Here is a 25,188-nt window from a genome sequence, read left to right on the forward strand (position 1 = left end):
ACTGTGGAGAAAAAAAGGAGCTCTGGCTGAAGTCCACTTGTCTTTTCTCTGAGCCCAGATTGTTTTCACCCTGTCAGCCTTGGACAGCTCAACACAAACCCATATCTACCAACGTCTGTGTCATGTGAAGGTTGGGACACTTACATATTCAGAACTATTGATACGATCAGATTTTGTGGCATCACTTCCAGGTCTGAGCTGTACCACACCTGATTTATACTCTGCTGTATCCAACTGCACCAGAAATACAGTCAGCCTACATACCAGTAACCATTCATTAAAAAGCAAGGACTCATCTCTATGACCATTAGGAGCCCCATAATACTCTCTCAATGTCTCTCAATTATGATGAGAGACATTGTAGATTTCTTTCATGGACTTAACTGTAATTGAACTATATAAAGTTATAGTTAAACATTTTGGGAAATGCGCCTATTCTGAGTTGTTGCCGGGAATTCAATGAGAAGATTGATCCCAATGTCAGCCATGGGGCTAAGTGGTGCCATTGGCCTACCTGACTGGATTCTGCCTACGCTGCAACCTCGGATGATGGGGAAAGCTGCAGCAGTCAACGGGGCTCAGCTCAACCAACCACAGCCGCTTCCCAGTCAACACTGCTGGACACCAGACTGGGACTGAACGCCATATTGAATGGATGCAGTTGGAGGTGATTTACAGTGACTCTCACCATGACCATGAAGCCCAGGATGAGAAGACCCGGCAGGCTGAGACAGCAGAGTCATGAAGTGGAAGAGGAGGCAAACGAAAATGATGAGTTGATGTTTATTCACAACGAGCCCAGTGAGCAAAAAACATATCTAACCTTCATCAAGTCCTCTAATGGTCCAAGGTTGGATGACCAACACATGTTATGTAATAAAGCTGATAAATAGCTCACCTGGTAAAGTACATGACACATGCAGGCCAATGAGGTTGAGACCAGGGGTTCAAATTTTCAACACAACATTACGCAATACATTGACGTCAAACTCAACGCTGTTATTTCTTCAAACTAATTTTTTAATGTTCTGAACTAAAATTTAGGTCATATTTTACAAATTGCTCCTTTAATAGTTAGCTTCAGTGTTTTTATTCTGAAAAAAATAGGCCCGCCTATTTACACGAACCAAAGGTGTTATTAGGTGTCGGCCCACAGGGATTTCCCGTCTTATATTCCTATCAGGAAACATCAGGTAGGGCCTAAATGTTTCTCCTGACCGCCTCAACTCATAATATAACTGAGGAGTCACTGGAGTGAGCCCACAGGATTCACGGGAATTGAACTTGAACCGACACTCACATCCCTGTGAGATCCCTCCGCCTAATTGACTCTCAGTGAGCCGCTGCACCTGTCTCTGTCCCTCCGCCTCCGCCGGCCGCATCGTCTCCTCCCGCAGAGCCGAGCGGAGCAGTAGCGCGTCTCCCCTCCAGCTCCAGCTGTATGTCTGTGAGGGCTGCTCAGCGCCGGCGGGGACATTTTATCGATGCTCTCCACCTAATGTGACAATTTCACACAACTCCTTGAAACACCGGCTGAAGCGATGGGAGCCTTCGGAGTGATAATAGGGATTTTACAGTATGCGGGACTTTATATTCAACTTAACGCGGCTGTCAACGTCGGACACGGGGAGGTGGATAATCACATCTCTGGAAACGGTAAGTTGTTTTCCTCCTGGGTTTGTTGGGGGCAGCTGGAGCTCCTGCTATCACGTTATTCACTCTTGAGGAGGAGTGACTGGGTGGGGTTCAGTGAACATTATTGTTATTAATCTGCTGGTGATTTCCTTCCCCTTTTTATTTTATTTTTTAAGTTTATTCTCTGTATGAGGATAATTGTGACTATTTCTGCTGCTCCATTGTTGTCTGTGATTAGTTTAAATGCATGAGAGGTGTGGGGTTGAATAAAACTTATGAATATTGCACTTTTATCATCTATATCAGTAGTTGATGAAAGTGCAAGTTGGTGAGTCATGTTCATCCAATTGAATATGGCAGATAACTTTAAATAGCTTATTAATATCTGGGCTTCACGAGATATAGTCATGCCTCACAGTCAGATTGAAGAAGATAATTAGTTTCAACACAACCTTTAGCTTTTAAAAAAATATCAGGTAGAGCAGAGAAAACCTGCGTCCAAGAGGCAGTTTCAGCCTTCTGACCAAAAATGTCTTCAGTATTGTTGTTTCATTATCTCTGCTTTAAAAAATGAACTCTAGTAGATATATCTATGGTCAAAATGTCATTAAAGGCTTCCCATGATAATGCTGATACAGTATATAGGCTTTAATAATGCTTTAATAAAATAATTATGAATATTACAACTCGTATTATAGTGTTCTTTATGTGGATTATGACTGTTAGTGGGACCAGGATGTAGGCTTTAAAACAGCTGGTTTACCTGTTTGAGTCGAGGATGTTGACTGACACTCGCCCTGAAAAATGTCCAGAGAAAAGTGTTTGAATTTAGTATACATGTTTGAATATAGTATACATCAGATCACACCTGAAAGCTTCTCCTCTCGACCCAGCCTCACGGGGGGATTTGAACCACCGACCCTCTGGAAAAAGCAAATCGTGAATAATGCGATTACGTGGTGCGTGCTGTAAACTGTGAGGCAACAGGCATCTTGAAAGACTATCTCTTATATAAAACACAGTTTATATTTTTAAGACACCTTGTTAGGAATTATACAGAGCAGACCACTGTGTGTGTAATTATACATCATTACATATAGCAAAAGTACGTCAATGAAATAGTCAGCATGTACTATAAACACGTACAGGACCAACAGTGCAGTATATCAGCTGTACAAATGATTAATTTATGCTCAGAAACAAACAGATTTGGCAGAAATGTTTTGGCTTGTGAGATAAAACAAACAAATGCAAACCCTCAAAAGAAAAAAAGAGACAAGGTTATGTACCTTTAGTGTTCCTGAGACATGTTACAGCTCCTGTAGGCGCCTAAAGCCGAGAGGGGATCTGTGCTGCTTTTCGTGGAGGTGGCTGAAGGCTTAGGTGCGCTGTTACTGTACTGTAGCGCCTTCATCATTTATTATATTCACAGCTGGGTGCCTCTTGTCGGAACAAAATATCAGAGGTTGAGTTTATAATTGGTCAGTATTTCCCTAGGGTTGGTACAAATAATACTTATGGTTCGACTTCTAGTGACTCAGGTTTGCAGTGAAAGATCATATTTTGCTGATATTTCATGTCAGACTTGATTATTTTTACCGAGCGGGGTCATTTGCTGCTGATGAAACTAAAGATAGTCTGTGAAACCGGCTGGTAGATCGCATTTCTTTTAAATAGGGGAATATATAAATTAATGACCGGGGATGGTGCTATCTATGAATGAGGATTCAGAGCCAATTACACAACAGTAAAGTCTGCCTCACACTGCTAATTGATGTTCAATTATGTGTGACTTTCCTGAAATTTCACTCCAGATCTCTTTTTCACTGTATTTCATTTCATCTTCGGAAGCCACAGTTTTATCCTGTCGGTAATGGCATCTTAAAATACATTTAGTTTTTTAAACGCAGGGCTCCAGACTAACTTTTCATAATGTTGCACTGGTGTAGCTAACTTAGTCATTAAGCTGCACCCAATAATACACGGAAAACAGGAATGAAGTTGAGAACACCTGTTTTTTCGTCGTTTAAATCACAGCACACGCAACAAGAACATTCTGACTCCTAACTTCAGCCACACCGGTGCAATCACTTCAAATGTTTTTATACCCTGGAGCGCTGTAACGTGTAAAGTTGAGACGGCTGCTTAAACAACTTCACCACTGTTCCTCAGGTCCTTTCATTTTCAGTCAGTGTTGTTTTCCAAATGAGGAATACCTCCTTTTGCAATTGAGTTCTGTTATTTTAATCGGTGTCAGCACTTTTGAACATAATTGGCATTTTTACCTACTAGCCATCTTACCTTTCTGCAGCAGCTCCAGACAGAGATTTACTGTTACTTAATTAAATTGTGTGATAACCACTTCATCAGTGTCTCACCAGTTGTCCCTTGAGCCCGCTCTGCCTCGCAAGTTAGCTTTAGCTCGATCACTATAAATGAATCCGGCGAGCGATGGTTCCAAATGGATTGACTGTCTTGGACAGGTTAGAAAATCAATTAGTAGCGTTTTCACCCAAAGGGACTTAATTAAAATTGGATATAATCGTTGTGTTCTCTCCCCACTCCATGACTCAGACTGGACATAAAGCAGAATTGCCTCAGGGTGTGGAGGCTTGACAAGAATGAAAACTCCTCTCTTCAGGTTTCTAAAACCCGATCCAGAAATCAAAATGAAAGCTTTCTATTTTTCCTTTTGAACAACAGCAGAGAAAAAAACGAGTTGTGGTTTCCTTTGTGGCTGAATAATCCACAGAATTTTATTTATTTATTTTTTTCTCATCTCAAGCCTCTTTGATAAATTGCCCAAGCCGAGGGGGAGCCGAGCCGTCATGTAGAGCAGAGAGGCTGGGTGCACTTTTCTGGAGAGTGCTTGTTAGTTTCAGCCCTGACTCATTTGTTTCAGATAAGTGCATCTGGCTGGGGCCCGGTCGGTCCCTGCACCCCAGATTCCACTGCAGATGAAGGGTAGAACGAGACATGAGACGCATATATGTTCTGGGTACAAACCGAATGCACACATGGATCAGTACCTTCATCTCACTGGAGGCCACGTTTGTCAGAGTACAACTCTCATCTGCTGTATGCTCCTGGGGCTCGAGTGACACCAGTGGAGACAGTTGTTCTTCACGATGACGTATAAAGTGATGATGTCGCCACACGTGGTTCATTTCCAGTGCATGCTTGGCCTCTTTGGCAGCGCTCATCCTGTTATCCATCGTGAGCGTACCACTTTCACAGTGTGTGGGCGTGTACGGATTCATTAGGCTTCCAAAGTGTCTGAGATCCTCTGCCAGTCCTCTGCTTGGTGTCCTCTTAATGAGGACGGCCAGCCCAGACAGTTTGCATTGGCTTTCAATTTAATGGAGCTCTGACTGTGCGAGGGGGGGACAACAGATTGTACAGTCATGCTGTCACAGTGGAGGCTGCTGGTGGAGGCTCAGTAGGAGAGAGCAGGAGAGCCGATGGACGGGTGAAACAAAGCCCACCTCGACAGGATAATGGAGAGTACATTTTAACATGTCGTAACTCGGAAGGTTCGGCTGCTTCCTCTAGTGATGCAGTTATCTCCGGTGTGAAGTAGTTAGGCTTGTCATGGTGGCTGATTATGATTGAATGTCAATTTTTAGTAAGGTTTGTCTGATTAAAAACACAAACAAAACACATAAAAGACTACTAATAAACAACTTCCCCTAATAATAATAGATTCTTAATGGCAATTAATCAACTAATGATTAATCATTAATATCCCTAGTCAAATGCTTATTGCTGTCTCAGCATAACAACAAGGGCTGCAACTAATGATTGTCTTCATGATTGATCTGCCAATTGTTTTCTCAAATAATCGATCGATTGGTCCATAAAATGTTTTAAAATTCACATCAGAACCCAAGTTGTCGTTTTCAAATTGCTTGTTTTGTTCAAGACAAAAACAAAACCCAAATATATTTCATTTTCTATCATAGAAGACGGAGAAAAACAGCAATATACTCACATTTTAGTAGATGGAACGAGTACATTTTTAGCTTTTTTGTTTACGAACAGTTTAATAGACTTGTCACGGATGAGTTTTTGTTACAGCCTGTATAACAACACAATATGCTCTTTAAATTTGTTCTGAACCAACAACCAGAGATCGGGAGATATCATGTTTTTTTGCACAGACCATCCAAGGAAGTCGACCAATGGTTTAATTTTTCTATCGAAATGTCCCAACAACAACTGGAACATTCTTACAAACCACTTTACTTCTGACTGCTTTCTTAACGAGGGCCAGTAACATGAAAAGCTTTGCTGGACCTCGTTAAAAACGTTTTTAAAACTCCAGCTGGAGGATGGATCCTTACCATCGATCCAAGTTCATCACGCTGAAGTTAGATTAAGGTTTTATATCTGACAGAAACCAACTTCATAGCAGTACAAACTTGGAACCTGTAAGTTTTGCCATTTTCCATATAATATAGCATGCTGAAGCGATGTTGGAGTATTTAGTATGAACTGACAGTCAACAGCAGGAACGGTGTGAATGTGAAACCTCGATTGAAGCTGATTAAATAACCACAGTATGTTTTCAGGTTGCTCCATGTGCTACTTAAGAGTGCAACGCAGCACAGACGGCTCTGGTGTAACCATTACACGAACGCTCCATCTGCTCCGTGATCCTCGTCAGTATGTGTGTCTGTTGTTGCTGCACAGAAATGTGCGTGATAGACAAGCCCTGAGGTACACTGACTGTTGTACTTGCATAAATATATGTTGGGTTTTCTATCTGTAAATGCGTTGAGATGCCTATAACTACCCACTGTCTAACTGAGAATGAATCATATCACATTTACTAATTGACCTACATTATCAGGCAGGCTACTGCCCTCAAAACAAGGCCTATACCTCATTTTTATTTCTATTTGAGCCAATGAACACAAACGGTTCTATGTTTTTTATAAGCTCACTTCAGTTCAAATATATTAAGATTACATTTCATGACCTTATAATCATCCCTCAACTTGCATTGCTATTTCCAACTTCCAGTTTAGTTCTTCGCATCGCTGCAGACTGCACAGATCATGTCTAGCACAGTGCTCTAAGCAGCTTGGTCACTCCATTGTCCCATCTCATATAAACCTACACACCATCACTTAAAGGTTCTCAAGGGCAACATACTCGAACATGACATAATGTTGTCCTTCATCCCCGGGGAGTCCAGATGGAGTACATTGTGCATTCTCAGAAGTGGCTGGGAGCACCGGTATATGTCTCCAACAACACGTGCTGCCTCATGTCGCCACACAGTGGGAGGAAATGCAGAAATAGCCTCTGAGTCTCGAGTCCCAAGGGCTATGAAAAATTCACTGTGCAGACCCGGAGTATCGGCGGCAACAGGCAGACAGCTGCTTGCTTGATTACCGGCTCCATTCTTATTTCATTATTTTACCTTCCACCTTGAATAGAGGCTGAAGGTCTCACAGCAAGCGATTATTTCCCCAGGGATGCTCCTGTCTGTTCGCCCCGCTGCTGATTCTGAATCATATACAGCATTATTGACTTTCTGGCGAATTCCCAGACTGCTTATTTTAGTTTATCAGTGTTATTGTGTTTCCTCTCTGCATTTGATTATAAGTTGACACTTGTGCAGTAACTGTGCTGTGGAGAAATCTCTTGGCGCAGTACAGTAGGTCAGGGTGGTAATACTCACATCTACTATTTTACTTTTCTTTGACTGTACTGTTATAAAACTCCATAAACATCCTTTTGTTAAATACCGTAATATGTTAAAAAGGATACAATAACTAAACTGACTCAATCAACTGAAGGCTTTTCCCGTGTTCACTAACCAAACATAACTTCTTCCTTAAGTTGGTTATCTGCATGCGAGATTAAAGCCTTTTAAGAATCAAGATAAATACCTGCAGCAGGTCTCCTTATTGCAGGAGCTTCTTGTTGTTTCTTCCACAGTTCCCTCGGGGCTTCCCTGATTATTAAAGCCATTCATCAAGTGAGTGAAATACCTCCTCCCACAGGGATGCTGTTCACGGGCGATTTACATTCACCTTGGTGGAAGTTACGACGTTGAGCTGGATTTTTATGTTTTGGTATTTACTGTGTCTGATTTTTTCTTTTTTTTTTGCTAAATGAATTATTTCTTTTCTTCTGTGCCCCATGGATGGGACTCAAATGGAAGCATTGAGTTAATGACCCTGATTTTACTCGCTGTCCCCGTAGGGCGCCAACTTTTCAGGTGAAAAATGTTTGCACTTAACCAGGAGAAGCATTTTCTTCAGTTATTCCAGCTACCAGGGCTTTATTGTAAATGTGTCTCGTCGTCTTATTCTTACGCTACTTTTACAGTACCTGACTGTGAGGTATGTGCCTACGTCCTCGAATTCCCTGATTTCATGCTTGGTAATACAAGCATGTGTTAAATACATTCTTCCATTATTTGTATTTTATCCAATCTAATCATCCAAGTTAAGGCAACTGATAGCCAATAAAAAACATTCTTGTATTTGTATTTTAAAAAGCTCCAAACATTTAGTTAATGTGCACCTGAAGGTCAAAAAGGCAAAGATGTATTGACTAAAGATGAATGATTTAATATTCCAAAGCTCTCACTGTCACTATTACCCTCAAAAACAAAAAACTGTTCTGACACTTAAAATGTTTATTTATTGTTTCTAGTAAAACACATTGAAAAATGTCAAACAAGCATTTTGCTTTGACATAATTGTCAATTTTATTAAATACGCAAAATAAAAACAGAGGCTTTCATTGAACAGAAAGCCTATGGCTGCTTATTCTGCAGATAAAACAATACCTGGGCTCCAGATGTGCCATTAGCCGGCGAAATCCTCTGTTGTCACGTGCAATAAATTATAAATATAAGATTTGTTGTACAAAAAATCGTAGACTTCCTCTGAAACTTAAAAAAAATGTCTTTATGGGCAACATCTTTGAACCGGTAGCGTGCTGTGCTTGTTGTTATTTTCCTCCTCCTCCTCTACCTTCTTGTCTTTGTCTTCTCTGTGTTAGTGGTGGATAGCAAACCAACTTTTAAGTGGCATAGCACTACTGTAGTGGGGGAAATATCAGCTATAATTTAATTATTGGCATAATAGATAATATTAAAATGTTTCATTATTGGGCCATAATTTATCAGCCCGATAATTATCATGCATCCCTAATATTAATGTTTGTTGTCAGGCAGAGACCTCGAGAGACCACAGAAATTATTAAGGCAGCAGTGGAGGAAGTCAGGCGAAGCAGTGTCCCGTCGTCCCAGGGACGATCGAACATGTGTTTGGAATCAACAGAGATTTTCCATGGGATACCTCTGGGACAAAAGTATTTTTTATATATATACACTATAATATATGTATGAAGTCTATGTATAACTGTCATTTGACAAATGGCAGAACAATTACTTAACATTTTGAATTCGAACAGATGATTAACAGTCGAGAATCAGTGTTTTATTCTCGGTTCAATCTGTTGTCCTACATTCAAATAAAAAGTGACAGCTGTAGTATCTAAAGCCTGATATACTGTATTCCTTTATGCCATAGATCTTAATTATTGCTCAAAACTACTGTAAACACTTCAATGAGCCACACTGTTGCAATGGTAGATTTCATTACCATGAACACAAGCGATGAAGTTTATTTTACTTAATCCCAGATGCACTTTTCTGGTGCTGTATGTAATAACTAGCACACTAAATGTGTATAAATCAGCAGCTGGCGGTCGTCAACAAACGTATTATTAGCTTCTGTTTGATGACATTTGCTAAAAGCTACAGCCTGATTGAAACAATTGGGACTAAGTAGGGTGTCGAGAGACAGACTAACACTTGGTCCTGGTCTTTTTTCATGTGATATGTTGACAGTAAGAAAAATACAGACTAGCAGAAGCCTTATCCTTTTAATGGTTTGACAGAGAGAAACAGAGGCTTGCAAGGATGGAGACAAGCTCTCCCTGCCAGCTCCCTCGCTCACACACAAGCACACACACATGGACAAGCAAAGATACGGATGTCACACTTGCTTCTCGTCCATGCTAATAAGCCCTCTGTAATTTAGTCGTCCTCAAACAGCTCATCCTCCCTCCATAGCAGGGAGGGAGGGAGGGAGAGAGGATCGATGGATTGACCTCATGCTGGCACTCAGGCTGGATTTATTTCTCTCATTTTGCCCGGGACCTGAAGAAAATATTTAAGAGTGGTCTCTTTGGGCTCGAGCAGTGTACATTTGTTTATATATTTATGTCCTCCACCGTATTGCTGTCTTTCATTATTTTCTCCGCGCTTCATTTTTAATGAGTCTTTGGTGGATAGTAGGCAGCCGCCTCCGTGTTCTCATGGCCTCATTTCTATCATCGCTCTCTGAGCAATATAGTTAAAAATGCCACGGAGGACCATTTTAAAAATGCATGTACTGTACTTGCATCCTCAAACAAGGGTCCCCTGCCTGTACTAGAAGACAGTTCTGACAGTACTGCCTTTGTGAAAATCTATACTTAGAAAAGGCAGAGTCAAGCAAACTCTTTCTGCGCCGGCTATATAGCATTATAAATGAGACGACCCAGTGTGCTTGAGATTTCCCTGGAAGTCAATATTCATCTGAAGTACAGTATTTAGTATCCCCCTTTTCTATGCCAGTTCATGGCCGTGAAAATTTACCAGTGGTGACGGCTTATGTGTTGATTTAGCATTCTACCGAGGTTACGGGATTGATTTCTGGCGACTGGCTGCTGTGATTAAAGTCAAGAAACAGTCGGATGTCTGCTGAGCAGGCATGCCAGGGCCTGACGTTGGCACACCACTCAGGGGGAGACAGTCTGTTTGTCAACAAATCGTGTTTCACAGGCAGGTTGAGGAGGGCGACTGCATTGCAAACCGGCAGGCAATTTGACAGCTGTCGGATCGATAAAGCCGAGAGGAGGAGGAGGAGCAGGAGGAAGGACAAGGGAGGCAGGAAAGTGTGACATTTGTTTGGGCACAGCATGATTTGGTGGTACTAATGATGTGGAATGTATACACAGAGCTCAAAATGTGTCAGAACGTTTTTGCATTAGTGACATCAATCTTTTACCTGATGCATGGTATCATTAAGGATCCTACGATCAGCGGGTTAGGGCTCGGCAACAATTCAGTTTCTATTCACTTTCAGTGAAATCGTGACACTAAGGTCACTTCACACAGTTGATTCCTTAACTCCAAGAAAAGTTTGATGATTAATGAAATGAATCTTTAAAGTTTTGCGTTACACTTTTTCCTGATCTGAAAAATACTGTACGCAACATTTTAGTAAACCGCACATCACGTACAGATCATAAATTAGAAATGAATAAATTAGTGTTTTTGCAGGTGAAATTTGAAGCCAGTTCATTTTCATATTTTCATGCATCCTGTTCACGGTTCACAATTTGTTCGTAGCTTATTGTTAAATGTAGCTCACAGGTGCATCTCATTAACTACAGGAAGCAGTTCAGTTTCACACCACTGTGCATGAAACTGGATGAATATGGAACAGAAGACATCAGTGAAGATGAAAGAAAAGTACAATATTTATTTAGTATTTAGTATTCAACAGAAGAAGATGTGAACACTGAATAATGCAATTAAATCTTTGCGCATAACAATTTCTAGCAGTTTACCTGTTAATTAATTTTCCCCGTCTCTCTTGGTTGCCTCTACAAGCCTTTTGTTTAAGTTGTTTAATGCTGCTGGACTGTGGATTTCTTTGTGAAGGACTCGGGTCAGATTTTATGCGACAGTCTAAAGGAGGCAACTTTATGCAGGTTCTTGAGTGCTCCGCCAACACAGAGCAACAGTAGCTAACATTAGCTTAGAAATGGAGTCCGCTAAACAATTATTTAAGACCGACTTCCAGCACAACACAGAAGTTCAACAGAGCCCCTATAAACGTTAAAGTTACGTTAAATTGCATAATCTGGTTAAGGTACACACTTTACTTACTTTTAAATTTAAGCCAGTGTTATACTGCATGAGTTTTGATGGATATTTGGAGTTGGCTGTTGAGGACTTAAGACACAAAATACGTTATTAATCTATAAGACTACAACAAGTAGGATAATGATTAAAAAGGGTTAGACATACACATCTCGGGGCAGTACAAGATAGGGAGAGAGCACAGCACCATAAATGATACATTTTTGACTTTTGACTTTAATATGTGCTTTGTAGTTTCAGTCAGAAATAAACTTTCACACATGCAAAGTAACCTTCACATTTTCCAGATATCACCAGAGCTGTGTGTGTGACCTGGATTTTGCCCCGCCAGCTACCCCAGTACAAAGTCCATTTTCCCCCATGTGTGAATAGAGCAGGTCATTTCACAGCGAGTGAGTGAGCCTGCGGATGACGTGACAAGGAATGTAGTTGCTTTGTACTCTCTGCATGCCTATATATATATATATATATATACATATATATATATATATATGTATATATATATATATATATATATATATCACTCTCCACTCTTTCAGTGGTGTGCAGATATGTCCAATGAAATAAGTATTGATATCAAGGCCAATGAGTCAGATGAGTCCTCCTCCTCCTGCGCATCTGGAGTATTTCCAGTGGATGAGAACACACCTGAAAGGGCAACTTTCAACAATGTCCAGACCTGATTCTCCGACAGGGAGCTGTTTTTGGCATAATTAATGCTCAACATTTTGGTTACAATTGCTCCTAACCTGAGTTTTACAGCATGTCCCGCCCTCCCAAAGCTAATGTTTCCTGGTGTTAAAAGATGCTGATCACTGCATTACTTTATGAAAGAGTTCCTCTTGCAGCTCAGAAAATGGCCCCCAGCAAGAGAGAGTGAAGAGATAAAAGTAGAGTAAGTGCAAGTTGGTGTGAAATCTGATTTTCTGGACTATATTTCTTTTCTGTTTTCACTTTAACTAGTATTTTTACAGTAAAAATGAAGAAGGTTGAATTATTGGATTCTTGTTTTACATGGATCACACACACACACACACACACACGCACGTGTGCAACAATAACAATAAAGCATATCTCTTGGATTCAGTGTCAACCCTGCAAAATGGAAGGTTTTACTGAATAATATACAAAAGTATTTTCATAATCAATTATCTTTATTAGACAACCAACCCAATCGCCATGTGTTAAAACATTTCTTTATGTTGCAACTTTATGTTTCTTTAGGTTCAATTTTCAGTTTCATCTTGTGACAATGCTGTGCTTATCTTGTTAGGGTCAGGAAAAGATCATGTTTCTGCTCAAAACTTCGCCGCCACAAACATGACTTGAAATTCTCCCAAGGTCTCCTTCAAAATATCCAAACCTTTCACACTTACAAATGTTGAAACGCAGTCTTGAACAGTGGTCACTGGCTTGGCAGTTGTCCACTAACCTCCACCACCTCCCACATAAACACAGACACTGACAGGCCATATGGTCATCATCGACTGTATTATACCATCACGTGTCACGTCAAAAGCCCAGTTAATGTACATCAGTGTTCAGTGTAACTGCACTTTATATAAAGGTGTTTGACCACATGGTGATTATGATGTGACATATTTTTTTACACCTCAATTCCTGTCTTCATTGCTTTATTTATTGAACTTTGTGTCCAACACCTGACCTAATGAGGTTTTGTGAATGTGCACGTCTATCTTCGCTACTGTCTTTGCTCAATGAATATTTATTTAATCTGTGAAATATCAAAACCCCAAAATATTCAATCAGCAATGATATCAAATAGGACTGTCCTGAATACCTCGCTGTACTTTCCTCAGACTTGCAGTCAGTATTTACTTGTATACTTTGCATTCAGAGGAAATTTCTTTAGACTCAAGGTGAAGACTTCAGACTTTGGTGTTCAAACTCCTAACAACTCCTGGCTCCCAACACTGGTAATGAGGCTGTTTGCCCTTCACTGGAAACAAAAAAATCAGTGAGCTAAGTTAATTATATTACAGATTCAAAGAGCATAACAATTACATTTAATCTTCGTGAGGAAAGAAAGAAAGTAGAAAGCAGAGTTTGCAGTTTTCTAACGCCTCCGGCACATGAAGTGGGGCCTCACTCATAAATATACTGTGTTTTCATTTGTCAGCTTTCACTTCTCTGTCCCTCTCCATCTGGTTAGGGAATTCTTCTTTATCCTCTGATGTTTTTGTAATTGCTCTGATTTCCTGCGCTTTGGTTGCGATGCTGCGTTAAAAGGAGCTGAATGTTGCAAATAATTTTTGAAGAGGCTCTCCACCCACGCCCTGAACTTTCTTGTATAAGGACATCCTGTGCGTTATTGCCTGCATAAAACATGCAGCAGTCACACTCAGCAGCACAATTTGTGTCAGGAAAATGTTACACCTTTTAATATGCATCTCAAATCCACACAGCTACATTTACAAACACACACACACACACACACACACACACACACACACTGTATGCTGACAACAAGCCACAGGGCAGCACACACAGTGAGACACACACACAGAGCAAGTCTCCCAGGATGCTGAACACCTGCCAGAGCCGGTGGGCAAGGCTCCAGGAGATGTAGTGAGCTACTCTGAGAGTAAGAAGCATCTCTTTATGCCAGAGACCAGAGAGCCAACAGACGCAGGGAGGAGGAGAAAGTATGGAGGGGAACTGTATTAGAGGAGGGAGGGAGGTGAGAGTACAGAAGGTAGGAGGAAACTCTAATAGTGAGACAGTAAGAATGAAAGGGCAGTAGAAGAGGGAGAGAGGAGAGAAAACAAGAGGGGGAGATTTGTGGGAGGTGTTATTGGGCTTGAGAGTGAGACAGCTAAGGAAGGATTTAAAGAGAAAGAGAGCAGTGGAAAATTGAGAAAAATCTTGCGTTTGCAGAATCAGGGTCTTATTGGCAGGCTGTGGAAATGGGAAAGTGTAGGAATTACCTCGCAGCTATAAGCCTGCCCTGCTATAGCTCGGGACTCCTGAGTGTATTTGAGGACTACCCGTGCAGCTCTCTCTCCTTTACTCCACTTTGACTTCACACACTGTGGTTTCAAATAGCTGTGGACACTCAGCTAGTTTCATCAATCCTTCATCAGTTCTACTTTGTACTGTATTTGGGTTGTGAGCTGTAGAAAATGAATGTTTCTTGTGTCTGAAAAAGTATCAAGGGTGGATTGTAGGTGTGATATAATTGACTTGGTCTTGACTAGTCTATGAAATAAAGACAAATGGTGATGTACAAGCAGCACTCGAAGTGTATGGATTTTATCGGCTATATCAGTCAAGGACATGCGCCATAGTTCACTCCACTCCTTAGTTAGCCTACGTATGCTACACCTGAACAGCACACATGCAGTGTATAGTCATAACAGTGGTAAATTTTCCATTGCAAATTCTTGCTAATTTTTTCAAAGCATGGGTCCTTGATTTTTGGCAGCGACCATCAAATTTATCAGGATGAAATCATTTTATCACCTCAGCTAGCTAGATAAGTATGCTAACTTTAGCTTCATTAGGCAAGGACCATCTTCCACACTGCCGCGACAGCAGAAATAATATGAAAATTGTTTTTATTTGCATTGTATGAAGCACTTTGTGTTACTTTGATGTATGAAAAGTGATACACAAATAAAGTTTAATTGATTTATTGATTAGAAAAATACTTTTTAATCTATTCATCACCCCTTACTACACTCTTATTCTTGGTTTCCATCAATAAATGAGTATCATTCTCAAAGCCTGGGTCCAGTTATGGTTGCTAACTACTGTATGATTGGACAATCACTGTTTAAGGGGGAAGTTTACTGAACAGTCGATTGATAATGGAACGATCCATTGATTTTCCATTGGTCAGCTATCAACTTTAATGTCAGCATTACTTTCCATTAAGATTTGTTTTCCATATTGTCCTTTTTTGGAGCTCACTCCTCGCACCTTTTTGTGTCTTTTCCCATGTGTCGCACAAACATCTTTTTGTGTGTGGGAACACAGCCTGTTCAAAGTGACAGATGTTGCTGTCTGCGCTCTGCCTCTAGCTGTTGGTACTGTATCATAAAGATGAAAAAAGTGCCAGCCCCTGCATCGAATACTAAGAAAACTCAGATGATTGAAATGCCACCCTCTGTTGTTTTGCTCGTATATTTTATGCGAAGTTTCTGCTGGTACAGGCCTCAGCTCCGGCACCATATGCTCAAAACACATTACTGCAATACATTGTGATAAGTTTTGTCATACCCTCTGTGCTCTTCATCAGGCACCCGAGAGAAGGAGTGCCAGTCGTGAATAATGAGATGTATAAAAGGAGGGGAAAAAATGCATGAAATAAGAATATGTCTGAAATAGAGGTGAAATATTCTTTGACTCATCCAGCCTCTTTAGAAGCACTCGTACAAAGTGCTTTTTTCAAAAGGCAGCACTGTTATAAAAGGAAGAATCTTTGGTGTGAAACCGGAGGAAGAGTCTTTTCTCAGAAATATTTCTCAAGGCTGAAAGGCTTCAAGCCTTCTTTTTACCTCAGCCCTGCTTCCTTCTGGATATTTCTTTCAATTTGTATCCTTTGTCCTTTGGACTAAAAGAAATTTGTGACAATAAATGATTGCCAAGTCACCAGGTATTGATTCAGCCCTACTGTGTACTATAATTGCTCCTGTGGGCTCCTCTGGAAAGGTTACAGCTGTGCTTACATTACAGTTTAATTTCTGAATCCTTTAAGTTTCTAATGATAATTAGAATTTTTCCTCCGATGCTCCGTCTGAATCTCTTGGACACATGTATCATCAGAAGAAAGCAAATCATTACGGCAGTTGCGATTACTGTCTACATCGGCATCGACAGAACAGTTAGCGCCGCAGGAAATTGTCCCAGAAAGTGCCTCCCACTGTGCAGCAAAATCACAGGAAATCTTTGCATAAGCATCTCGTGTTTTCGTCTCCTTTTGCTCGACACAGACATCAAAATTCTTATCCAGAAAACAAATTATTTGCCTGCTTCGATATCTTATTAACTGTTTTTTCTGTTTTCCGATTGGTCTTAGTCTGTAGTGATAGTTTGACAGTTTAAAGTGAGTTTTTGTTGTTGCATCTGTAAAATGACAAGTTTCTATTAGTTTCATCCGGTGGCATTTTATTTCATTTTATAGATGTTCTTGTAAAACGTTCTTGTAAAACGTTTGAACTTAAACTATATCTTTCCAAGGGAAGGTTGATATTTGGAAGTTTTTTTGCACTGCAGTGCTTCTAAATGTCACGCATGCCTGATCATGCAATCGTAGGACCGCAGTTGAATTACATGCATTGTTTTGTTTGGTTTAACGTACAGTAGTACATAAAATAAGCACAGCAGAAGCATCAGATAGGTCAGATTACCATATTTAACTATATATCTTTAAAGGTGCAATATGCAAGAATTGTTGGAATGAAATCAGGGGCTGCATATCAACAGAATAACAACTAACTGCAGCTACATTTAGCCACCTTTAGCTCGTTAGTTTAGTTAGCTGTGCAATGGTTTTAAACTGGGACTGGCCAGGGCTAGCTGGCTAGCATGCTAACTTCAGTAGGTATCTCTGCAATACAATACATAGACATCTTAACATCAAAACGTGCAATGTCTTATTTATCAGCCAACAATCATCATATTAATAGTTAATAATAGTTTTCTTTGATCCCAGTATACTGCGTCATGTTTTTTACCACAGCTTCAGGCCATGTGTTTTTTATCTGTGATAGCTTCAGGCCACGTGTTATGTAGCACACCTCTCATGACCCACTTGTAGCTGACAGGTCTGAGAATTGAGTCCTCTCTCTGCTACATGAGAGCTGCCTCCTGACATCAGCTTCAGAAACCAGGACAAAACTTTGTTTTCCGCCTTGGTATCTGTCAGCATAGTGATAAAGTCTGTGTGTGATGGAGGTGGGACAGGACTGGAGAGGCAGACTGAGGCGTATCCTCATCTCACCTGTTATTCTTTTAATCTCAGGAGAATTTGCATGAAAAAGACACAAAAGTAAAAGACAGTTATTCTCAAGTGGGTACGTGTGCTGTTTTTATTTCACCATCAAGAGGCTGTCTGTTCAGACATAATGGACTTTCATGTTGCTATGAAAAAACACATGCTCAACAATGTAACACCTCACATAATGAGGGAGATGTTCCAAGGACTAACATCTAACATATGGAGAGATTTTGTTTTGGGACTGAAAGTTAGCCGGCTTGTTTGTCTCTCAGCAAAGGAATTTAACTAACACACAGGGATCTGATTGCTGTTGTGGCTTTCAGTGGAAGATTCAGCAGCTTGTCAGGGATCTAAGGACAATGTGTTGAATATCTCCATGTATTTAAAGAAACAGAGAAAAGAAGGTATTAATGCTACGCAGGCTGGACTACAGTGTCATTTCCATATGTCATTCTGTTCCTAACAATCCCTCATAAAGGTCCTGTTTCCATCTCTTCACTGTGTGTCTCTGTGTGGATTCGACCACTCTGCCTCCCTGCCTCTCTCTCAGCATTTCCTCTCACTTTTTCATCTATCTTTCTCATCTCTTTCTTCTCGACACGCTCACCTCAATTCACCTCCGCCCTTGTCCTTCTTTCCTCTCTTTTCCTCTCTTTCCTCTTCCTCTACCCTTCTCGGCCTCTGTCCGTCTCCGTCCCCACAGTACGTCTCCTCCTGACAAATGAGGCCACTGCCTGGCTGCGTGCAGCGGTGCATCAAGGGCACGACTCCTGAGGGCCCAGTCAGTCAAGCGACACCGAAGGCCCTCTCCACCATTTCTCTATTCTCTTCCTTTTTCACTTACATCTTCCAGATCATCGCCGGATCAGCTTCATACTATCTGACTACAGTGAATGTCAATTACAGATCAGGTGACTGACTTCTCTCTTTGCTCACCTGGTCCAAATACACTTGGCTTGTGTGTCTTTGCAGAGTCGTGTCTAGTTAGAACTGTATCTGTACCTTGTTTTTTTGGGGGGGTTTTTTATCAACAAATAATCAAATGACTATCTAATAGACGATGGACTCACTGATAATTATCAACCAGCTCTGCAGTCTTTCACCGTGCATTTTAGCTTTTGGTTTTATAACCTGTGACTCCACTGTTTTGGTTCAGTCTCACTGCGCTCATTAAACCTGTTTCCAGCAGCAACAGGTGGCTGATTTCAGCAAACAACCTCTGATTATTCCACTGTGCACTCACTGCCTGTCCAGTGCCAGATAGCTGAGAGAAAAAGTGATCGACTAGCTGGTGAACATCGTGGAGCATTTAGAGCCATGTGAAAAGGAGCATTAACATATATTAGTCAGGTGGCCACAAACACACATGAATGATAATGTTGCACAAGATGATAATGATCATGTGCACACACCTGTTGGATAAAAAAGCAACTATTTGCTGATACTTTCATCAAACCAATGCAATAAGGTGATAACATTTCAATGCCATGTTACCACAAGTGGAAAAACAAACTCAGTTAGTGCAAAGTATTAAAGAAAGCAGAGAAAACGGTGTCAAATTAGCACGTGTTGAGCACAAAGCTACTAGAGCTATAAAAGAGACCAAACAAACAAACAAACAAACAAATAAATAAACAAAAGAATGAAATAGCTAGAAAATAGCTAGACCTGCTCTTGTTTTGTCTTGTTTGTATAGGGAAATACCAACAACAGCACACAGGAACAAAAATCCTTTATTCAGCACTCTCATCCCAGCAATATATTTTAAATACGCTCATGTAATATCAATGCAATCAGTGAGACTGAGACAGGATGTAAGACGAATGATGAGCTGAGGAGGAAGTGTCGACTGGGTGGGTGTGAGAACAAGACTCGGTAGCTTACATTTACATTTACATTTAATCAATGCACATCTCCTCAGATGGTTTATGTGCCTCATACTTTCACTGCGCTGTATATTAACTGTATTATAATTAGAATGCTAAATACTTAATGAAACAACCTCAGGGTGGTGTTTGTATTGATTCTGTGTGGAGAAGTTAATTATGCAAAAGTGTCAAGTTTAATTTCATGACATTTCTAACTGTTTATTGGGTTAAAGCTGTAATTTTATATATTTTATATGATATGAAGTCGTCACTGATCTGAGCTGTTGCTGTAGTCATCGAGTTACATTTCTCACAACTTAAACTCAGAACTCGTGGGGAATAAAAGGCTCATTTAACCCGTTCTAATTACTGGAAATTTATGTAAAAGTTATCCTAAAATGCGTATCCCAGTCCAGCCTGAAGTAAAGTCAAGCTGTTGTAGAAACATTTGGAGTACAGTCATGGTTTTGGACTCTTTTGAAAGGTCATATGCTAAAAAATTGACCCAAGCTGTTAGAAACTCTCTAAGTGCTTCTGGCATTAATCTATGCTGCAGTTTGAACGCACTGAATTTGTTATTTTTCCTGCCTACATTCTGCCACTATTAGCTGGAAAACATCATATAGTCTTACATGGTCCAAGCTCAAATTACATAACGATATAAGTGACAATTTACATGTTTCCCTCCGAAAATATTCAGGCGTCTGGCTAAAAATGCCATTTCATGACCTCAGAATACCCCCTGCTTGAGAGTAACTAGGGCAAAAACCCATTATAGTTCTTTATTTGCTTATTTACACTAACTTTGTGCATAAAATAGTAAAAAACAAGTGCTTAGGTGGGAAAACAGCCTATTGGCGAAACAGACAAATGGTTCCGAAGAGGTAAAACAAAAAAAAAACCTCCAAGTTGTCCCTTTATTATTTTATAGTATCATCCATTAACAACCTGATTTATGCTTTTCTCATTTTATTGTTTTATTTGACCACACCAGAGGGTGCATTAGGGAACATTATCTTTTCAGCAGCTGTGGGTAAACTATGATTTTTACAGTGTATTGTAAGAAAGCTAAATGTGTGTTTAGAGATAAAAGGTGCTTTTGGGTCAGCTGATGTCTCCATTTTGCTTTCCACAGGCTAGAAGGATCACAAACTGTCCCCCCGCACGCCGACTGCACTGTCAGATAATATGTGATGGAAAATGTGCTGTTCTGTTGAATTATTGACCGTTACTGGCAGCCAATCCAGAAAAAATAATCTCCCCTGTGTGGGCTGTTGGTCTTATACGTGCGTGGGATTGAAGAGCAATGACACTTTCTAATTAGTATGTCGGTTCAATCTTCAGCACAGGCCGCTGTAGCATTGATGCATGGGTTATATAGAGCGATGTTTCCGGCATTCTCAGTGCAGTTTATTTATTCTAATAACGCTTGCTACTACAGATGTAGAGAAATTTTGAAGTGACGACCACCAAGTAACCTTAGCAAGTGTTTCATCTACTACCGGAACTGGTTTGTTGAGTTGACATCTTCTCTCGGTTTCCTCATTGCTATATATACTTGTTACAAACACCTTGTACCCATGTGTCACACTGTTTCTCCCTCGCTGAAAGGTGATGCAGCAATCAGGGAAATGTTGTCACTGAGAAAATAGAAATCTTGATGTTTATGTTTCTGTGACATCTCCTTCGTTTCCCCCCAACTTATATGTTATTTCTCTTTGTTTTTTTCCCTCTTGCAGCTCTCTTTACAGAGGTGCCACACGACATCACGACACAGAGCGGCGAGGATGTAGAGATGGCTTGCTCTTTCCGTGGAGCAGGCTCTCCCTCCTACTCCCTGGAGATCCAGTGGTGGTACATCAAGAACCACAGAGACTGGCAAGAGAAGCCTGCCCGGATCACTAATAATGTGAGCCGCAAGTGATAACAGGCTTCTTGTTGTGAGTCCCAGCAGGGGTTGTTATTCCTACCCCAGGGGGTACACTGCTGCTGCTGCCAGGGGGCACATGGAAGTGAACTCAGCTTAAAAACGGTCATGAGATTGACTGAAACTTCCACATGTGTGTTAAAATAGACAAATAATAATAAATAATAAAGTCAAATAAGTTTATAAACAGGTGATCTTTTGTAAATTTACAGTAACCAGTAGCAACTCAAGTCAGTTGTTAACAAAACACCATGTATTTCACTTGAGAGTGCATGAAAGCTAGTTAGCACATGAGCAGAGAAGTTGAAATAGCCCAAAGTAAAGCACAACTGTTGAAACATAATTGATAAGCTGTTGAAATAGTTAAAAGTAATGTGGAAGCCTAATCTGTTGAAATAGTTAGCTAGAAATAATGATAGTAATAATAGGCCTAGTAAGCTAAAAGTAATGATTAAACTGTTGCTTAGCTTAAATAATGTATAAAGACTTAAAACAGGCATAGTTAGCCTAATGAGTAGCTAGCTAAAATAGGCCTAATAGGCTAAATAAACTGTTGAAATATTAAGCTGAAAGTAAAGATTAAACTGTTGAATAGTGACCTGCAAGTAATGGGTGACCTGTTGAAATATTTAGCTAAATTAATGAATAAAGACTTGAAATAGGCTTAGTTAGTATATTAGATGGCGCCGATTAAGGGTAAAGCTACTTGAGCTCATGTATTAAGGTTGTGGGGACACGTCAGACAAAAAAGAGCCTGGAACTGCTGTGGGAGATGGCTGTGGTTGGTTTCTGAGAGCATTCATCGCTTATAGTCAGCTAGTTTTTATTTCTGTCTTTCCAAACAGTTGGCTCATCCATCTGGGATTACTAGACACGGCTGTATATCACATCACAAATAACACACTCACACACCAACAACACAAACAAACAGAAAAAAAACAATGTTCTGCGTGAAAGAGACAAAAAGAAATGCTGAACCCAAAAAGTAACTTAAATGATTCATGAATAGCCAACTCGTTCTTTGTCCTTGTTTAGAAAAATCTGCTTCTGTTTTTATTTAAAGGAAACAGAAAACAGAAAGGAACTAATGTCAGGTATCATTTATATGCTAATGAATAATTTTACTCAGTCACCCACATTATTTCTGGAAAGTTAAACCTGTTTCAGCTGTTTTTGGACAGAGCTGCTCGGACTGAACTAAAGCTCGCCGTATGTCAGGCATAAGGGGAGTGCAATATTAGCCGTGGCAGAAACCCTCTGGTGCGAAAACGAAGGGATAATTGCTGATTAGCATTTGCCTGCACTGGGGGAACAGGTTGACTCTCTCCCATCATGGGGGAACTCAGACTCCCCTGTTGTGCCTCTAGACACTATAATTGGCACTGAGAAAGAAATAGATTTTCAAAATCTCTGTCTGCTGCATGCATAATTCATACCTATGCCCAAAAGAATACCTCTGTGGCTCTGCATACACATTCACACACGCTCCCTTGCTCAGAGGCTGTAGAGCGTGGGCTCAGACGCACGTCTTTGAACATGCGCACACACAAACATGCATAAAGCTTAACCAGAAGAGAAAATACAAAGTGCAACAGATAAGCAATCCAGGGAGGCTAGTTTGTAAAAAACACTGCAGAAAACATCAAACATGTCTGTCCACTGTAATGTTTTGCTGTTATGAGTCAATGAGATATTTTTAGCACGAGATGTTTTTAGAAAAGTGCAGCCTCAGTCAGCACTGTGTCGCTGATCCATCATCCGTGTTTCTTTGCAGGTTGTACCTCTGGAGGAAACGTCCAAAGATGCCACCAAAATTAGTGTGAGTTTGATCTTGTGTTAACTTGCAACCAACACAAAGCAAAGACAATATTAAAGAAAACTACATGTATCTTTTAAAGATATATTTCTACTCATGGAGCGGTGCTTCAATTAAAGGCGCACTACGTGATGTTTGGGAGGAAAAATGCAATCACAAGAGAAGTATCTTCATTGATTGATTTTTTTATGCCTAAACAAACTAAATAAACAAACTCTCTTAACTTTCATGAGTGAATTAACTGAATAAACAATCTGACCTTGAAGGGCAATTTCATACTGTTTGACTTCTATATTTGGCGGACCCTGCCACCTTTCTAGCTTCAAACAGTGTTCTGTGACCTTGCACAGCTTGTTTATTCACTTATGGAAAAGATAAATATTTCTGAGTTTGTATTATTACCTCATTAATATTGCAAATATAAAATATTACATTTCTCAGTTTGAATTTCTTCTCCAAAACTACATAGGGCCCCTTTAAGTGAAAGAGGTAGTTTAGATGTGTCATGTCTACATTGTACATTGTTTTGCCCCCATTAGGTGGTAAAAGTGGCCGGCAGCAACATCTCCCACAAGCTCCGTCTCTCCAGCGTCAAGCCGTCAGACGAGGGCACGTACGAGTGTCGTGTCATTGACTTCAGTGGATCCGTGGCGCAGCACCACCGTGTTCGGGCCTACCTCCAGGTGGAGCCTGAGAGGAGTCAGGGGTCGGATGACGTCAAGCTGCAGGCGCACGGGAACCACCCGCACCCCCATCGCCAAGCAGAGGGCAGGGAACTGAAGAGGAGATCAGCTGGCAGCAGCACTGACTGTGATGAGAGCTGTGTGCTTTAGAGTGGGCAGTCTGCCTGTCGGTCTGCATGTTCATGACTTATCTTGAAAGAGGGACGGTCATCAACACACACGTCACCACAGAGTTGAGGCATCAGACGTAACTGGACCGTTTGTGTTTCACAGTTTGTTTGTCTGTCTTTATTATTGCTGTTTGGATGCCGATGCTGTTAAAAGGGCACGATTTTACTGACAGAACATACGACTGCGTTCTTTTAGTTGCTCTATTATTTGTCTCTGTGCTTTTCTTTTTGCATTTGTGTTAACGTAATGACAGGAAACTTAATTTTTTATTTTTCTATTTTATCCAAGCAGGATCCCAGAACTTTTAGTTACAGTGCACAGAGTCAATCATTAATAACAACTCACTGACACAGACACAGAACTCATCATTTCCTTTGTAATGTGCCAGTCTTTTACCAAACATAATGCCCAAAGCTGTAGTATTATAATGTAAATGCTTTCTATGAAATAAAGATTAAATTAAGCGTTTTTTCATTCATCTTTTCATTTATGTAGTCTTTGTTTAAACTCTATCTGTACTTAGCTTTCTATACCACGACTGAAGTGTTTGTTCAAATTAAATAATGTATGCCTTCATCACATCAAGATAATATATAAATTCTTGTGTATATTCACACTTACTGTCGACTTTTACTGCTATCATTTCAATAAAGTTTACTCCATGCTATTAACCAAATGAGTCAAGAAACACAACTACAATATGTTAACATCTCCAAACCTTTTCTCTCATGGAGTTTATCATCTGAGTCACGTTCTCCTCTTGCCTGTGTTTGTTCTAAGTGCTGCTGTTTGCTATCTGTTCTGTTAAATACATTCAGTTGAAATTACTTTGGTCTTGTATTTCTCTTGTCATTCTGCTTTTCAGCTCTGTACTTCATTGAATCAACGTACAGTGAATTTAAAGTTTACTATGAGCATACTGACACAACACAAGAAGGAAGCGAATGTTGCTGACGTCACTGGAGCTTTCCTGTGTTGAGTGAAAGAATCGACACCACTACGGTGCATGAGTTCAGCTCGAGGCCAACAGGATACTTAATAACCTTTGTCACATTTACGTCACAAGAGTGTCAAGAGAAACTTACTTCTGATGAAACCAGAAGACTCTTAGTTTGGTCTTTTTTCATTATATCCATAGTTAAGCATAGATAAGCCATGTTCTCTG

At 40.3% G+C, this 25,188-nt stretch overlaps 1 protein-coding gene across 1 annotated transcript; it reads left to right on the forward strand.

Annotated features, from left to right (window-relative positions):
* The first annotated feature begins 1,353 nt into the window (after positions 1–1,353).
* Positions 1,354–24,850, forward strand: vstm2lb (V-set and transmembrane domain containing 2 like b). Its single transcript, XM_084348561.1, has 4 exons — positions 1,354–1,656; positions 21,166–21,335; positions 23,128–23,172; positions 23,709–24,850. Exons 1-4 carry the CDS (start codon positions 1,542–1,544, stop codon positions 24,000–24,002), a joined length of 624 nt encoding a protein of 207 aa, XP_084204687.1. The 5' UTR covers positions 1,354–1,541; the 3' UTR covers positions 24,003–24,850.
* Positions 24,851–25,188: the final 338 nt, after the last annotated feature.

This window comes from Pagrus pagrus, assembly GCF_965226575.1.
Source record: "Pagrus pagrus genome assembly, chromosome: 3".
NCBI classification, from domain to species: domain Eukaryota; kingdom Metazoa; phylum Chordata; class Actinopteri; order Spariformes; family Sparidae; genus Pagrus; species Pagrus pagrus.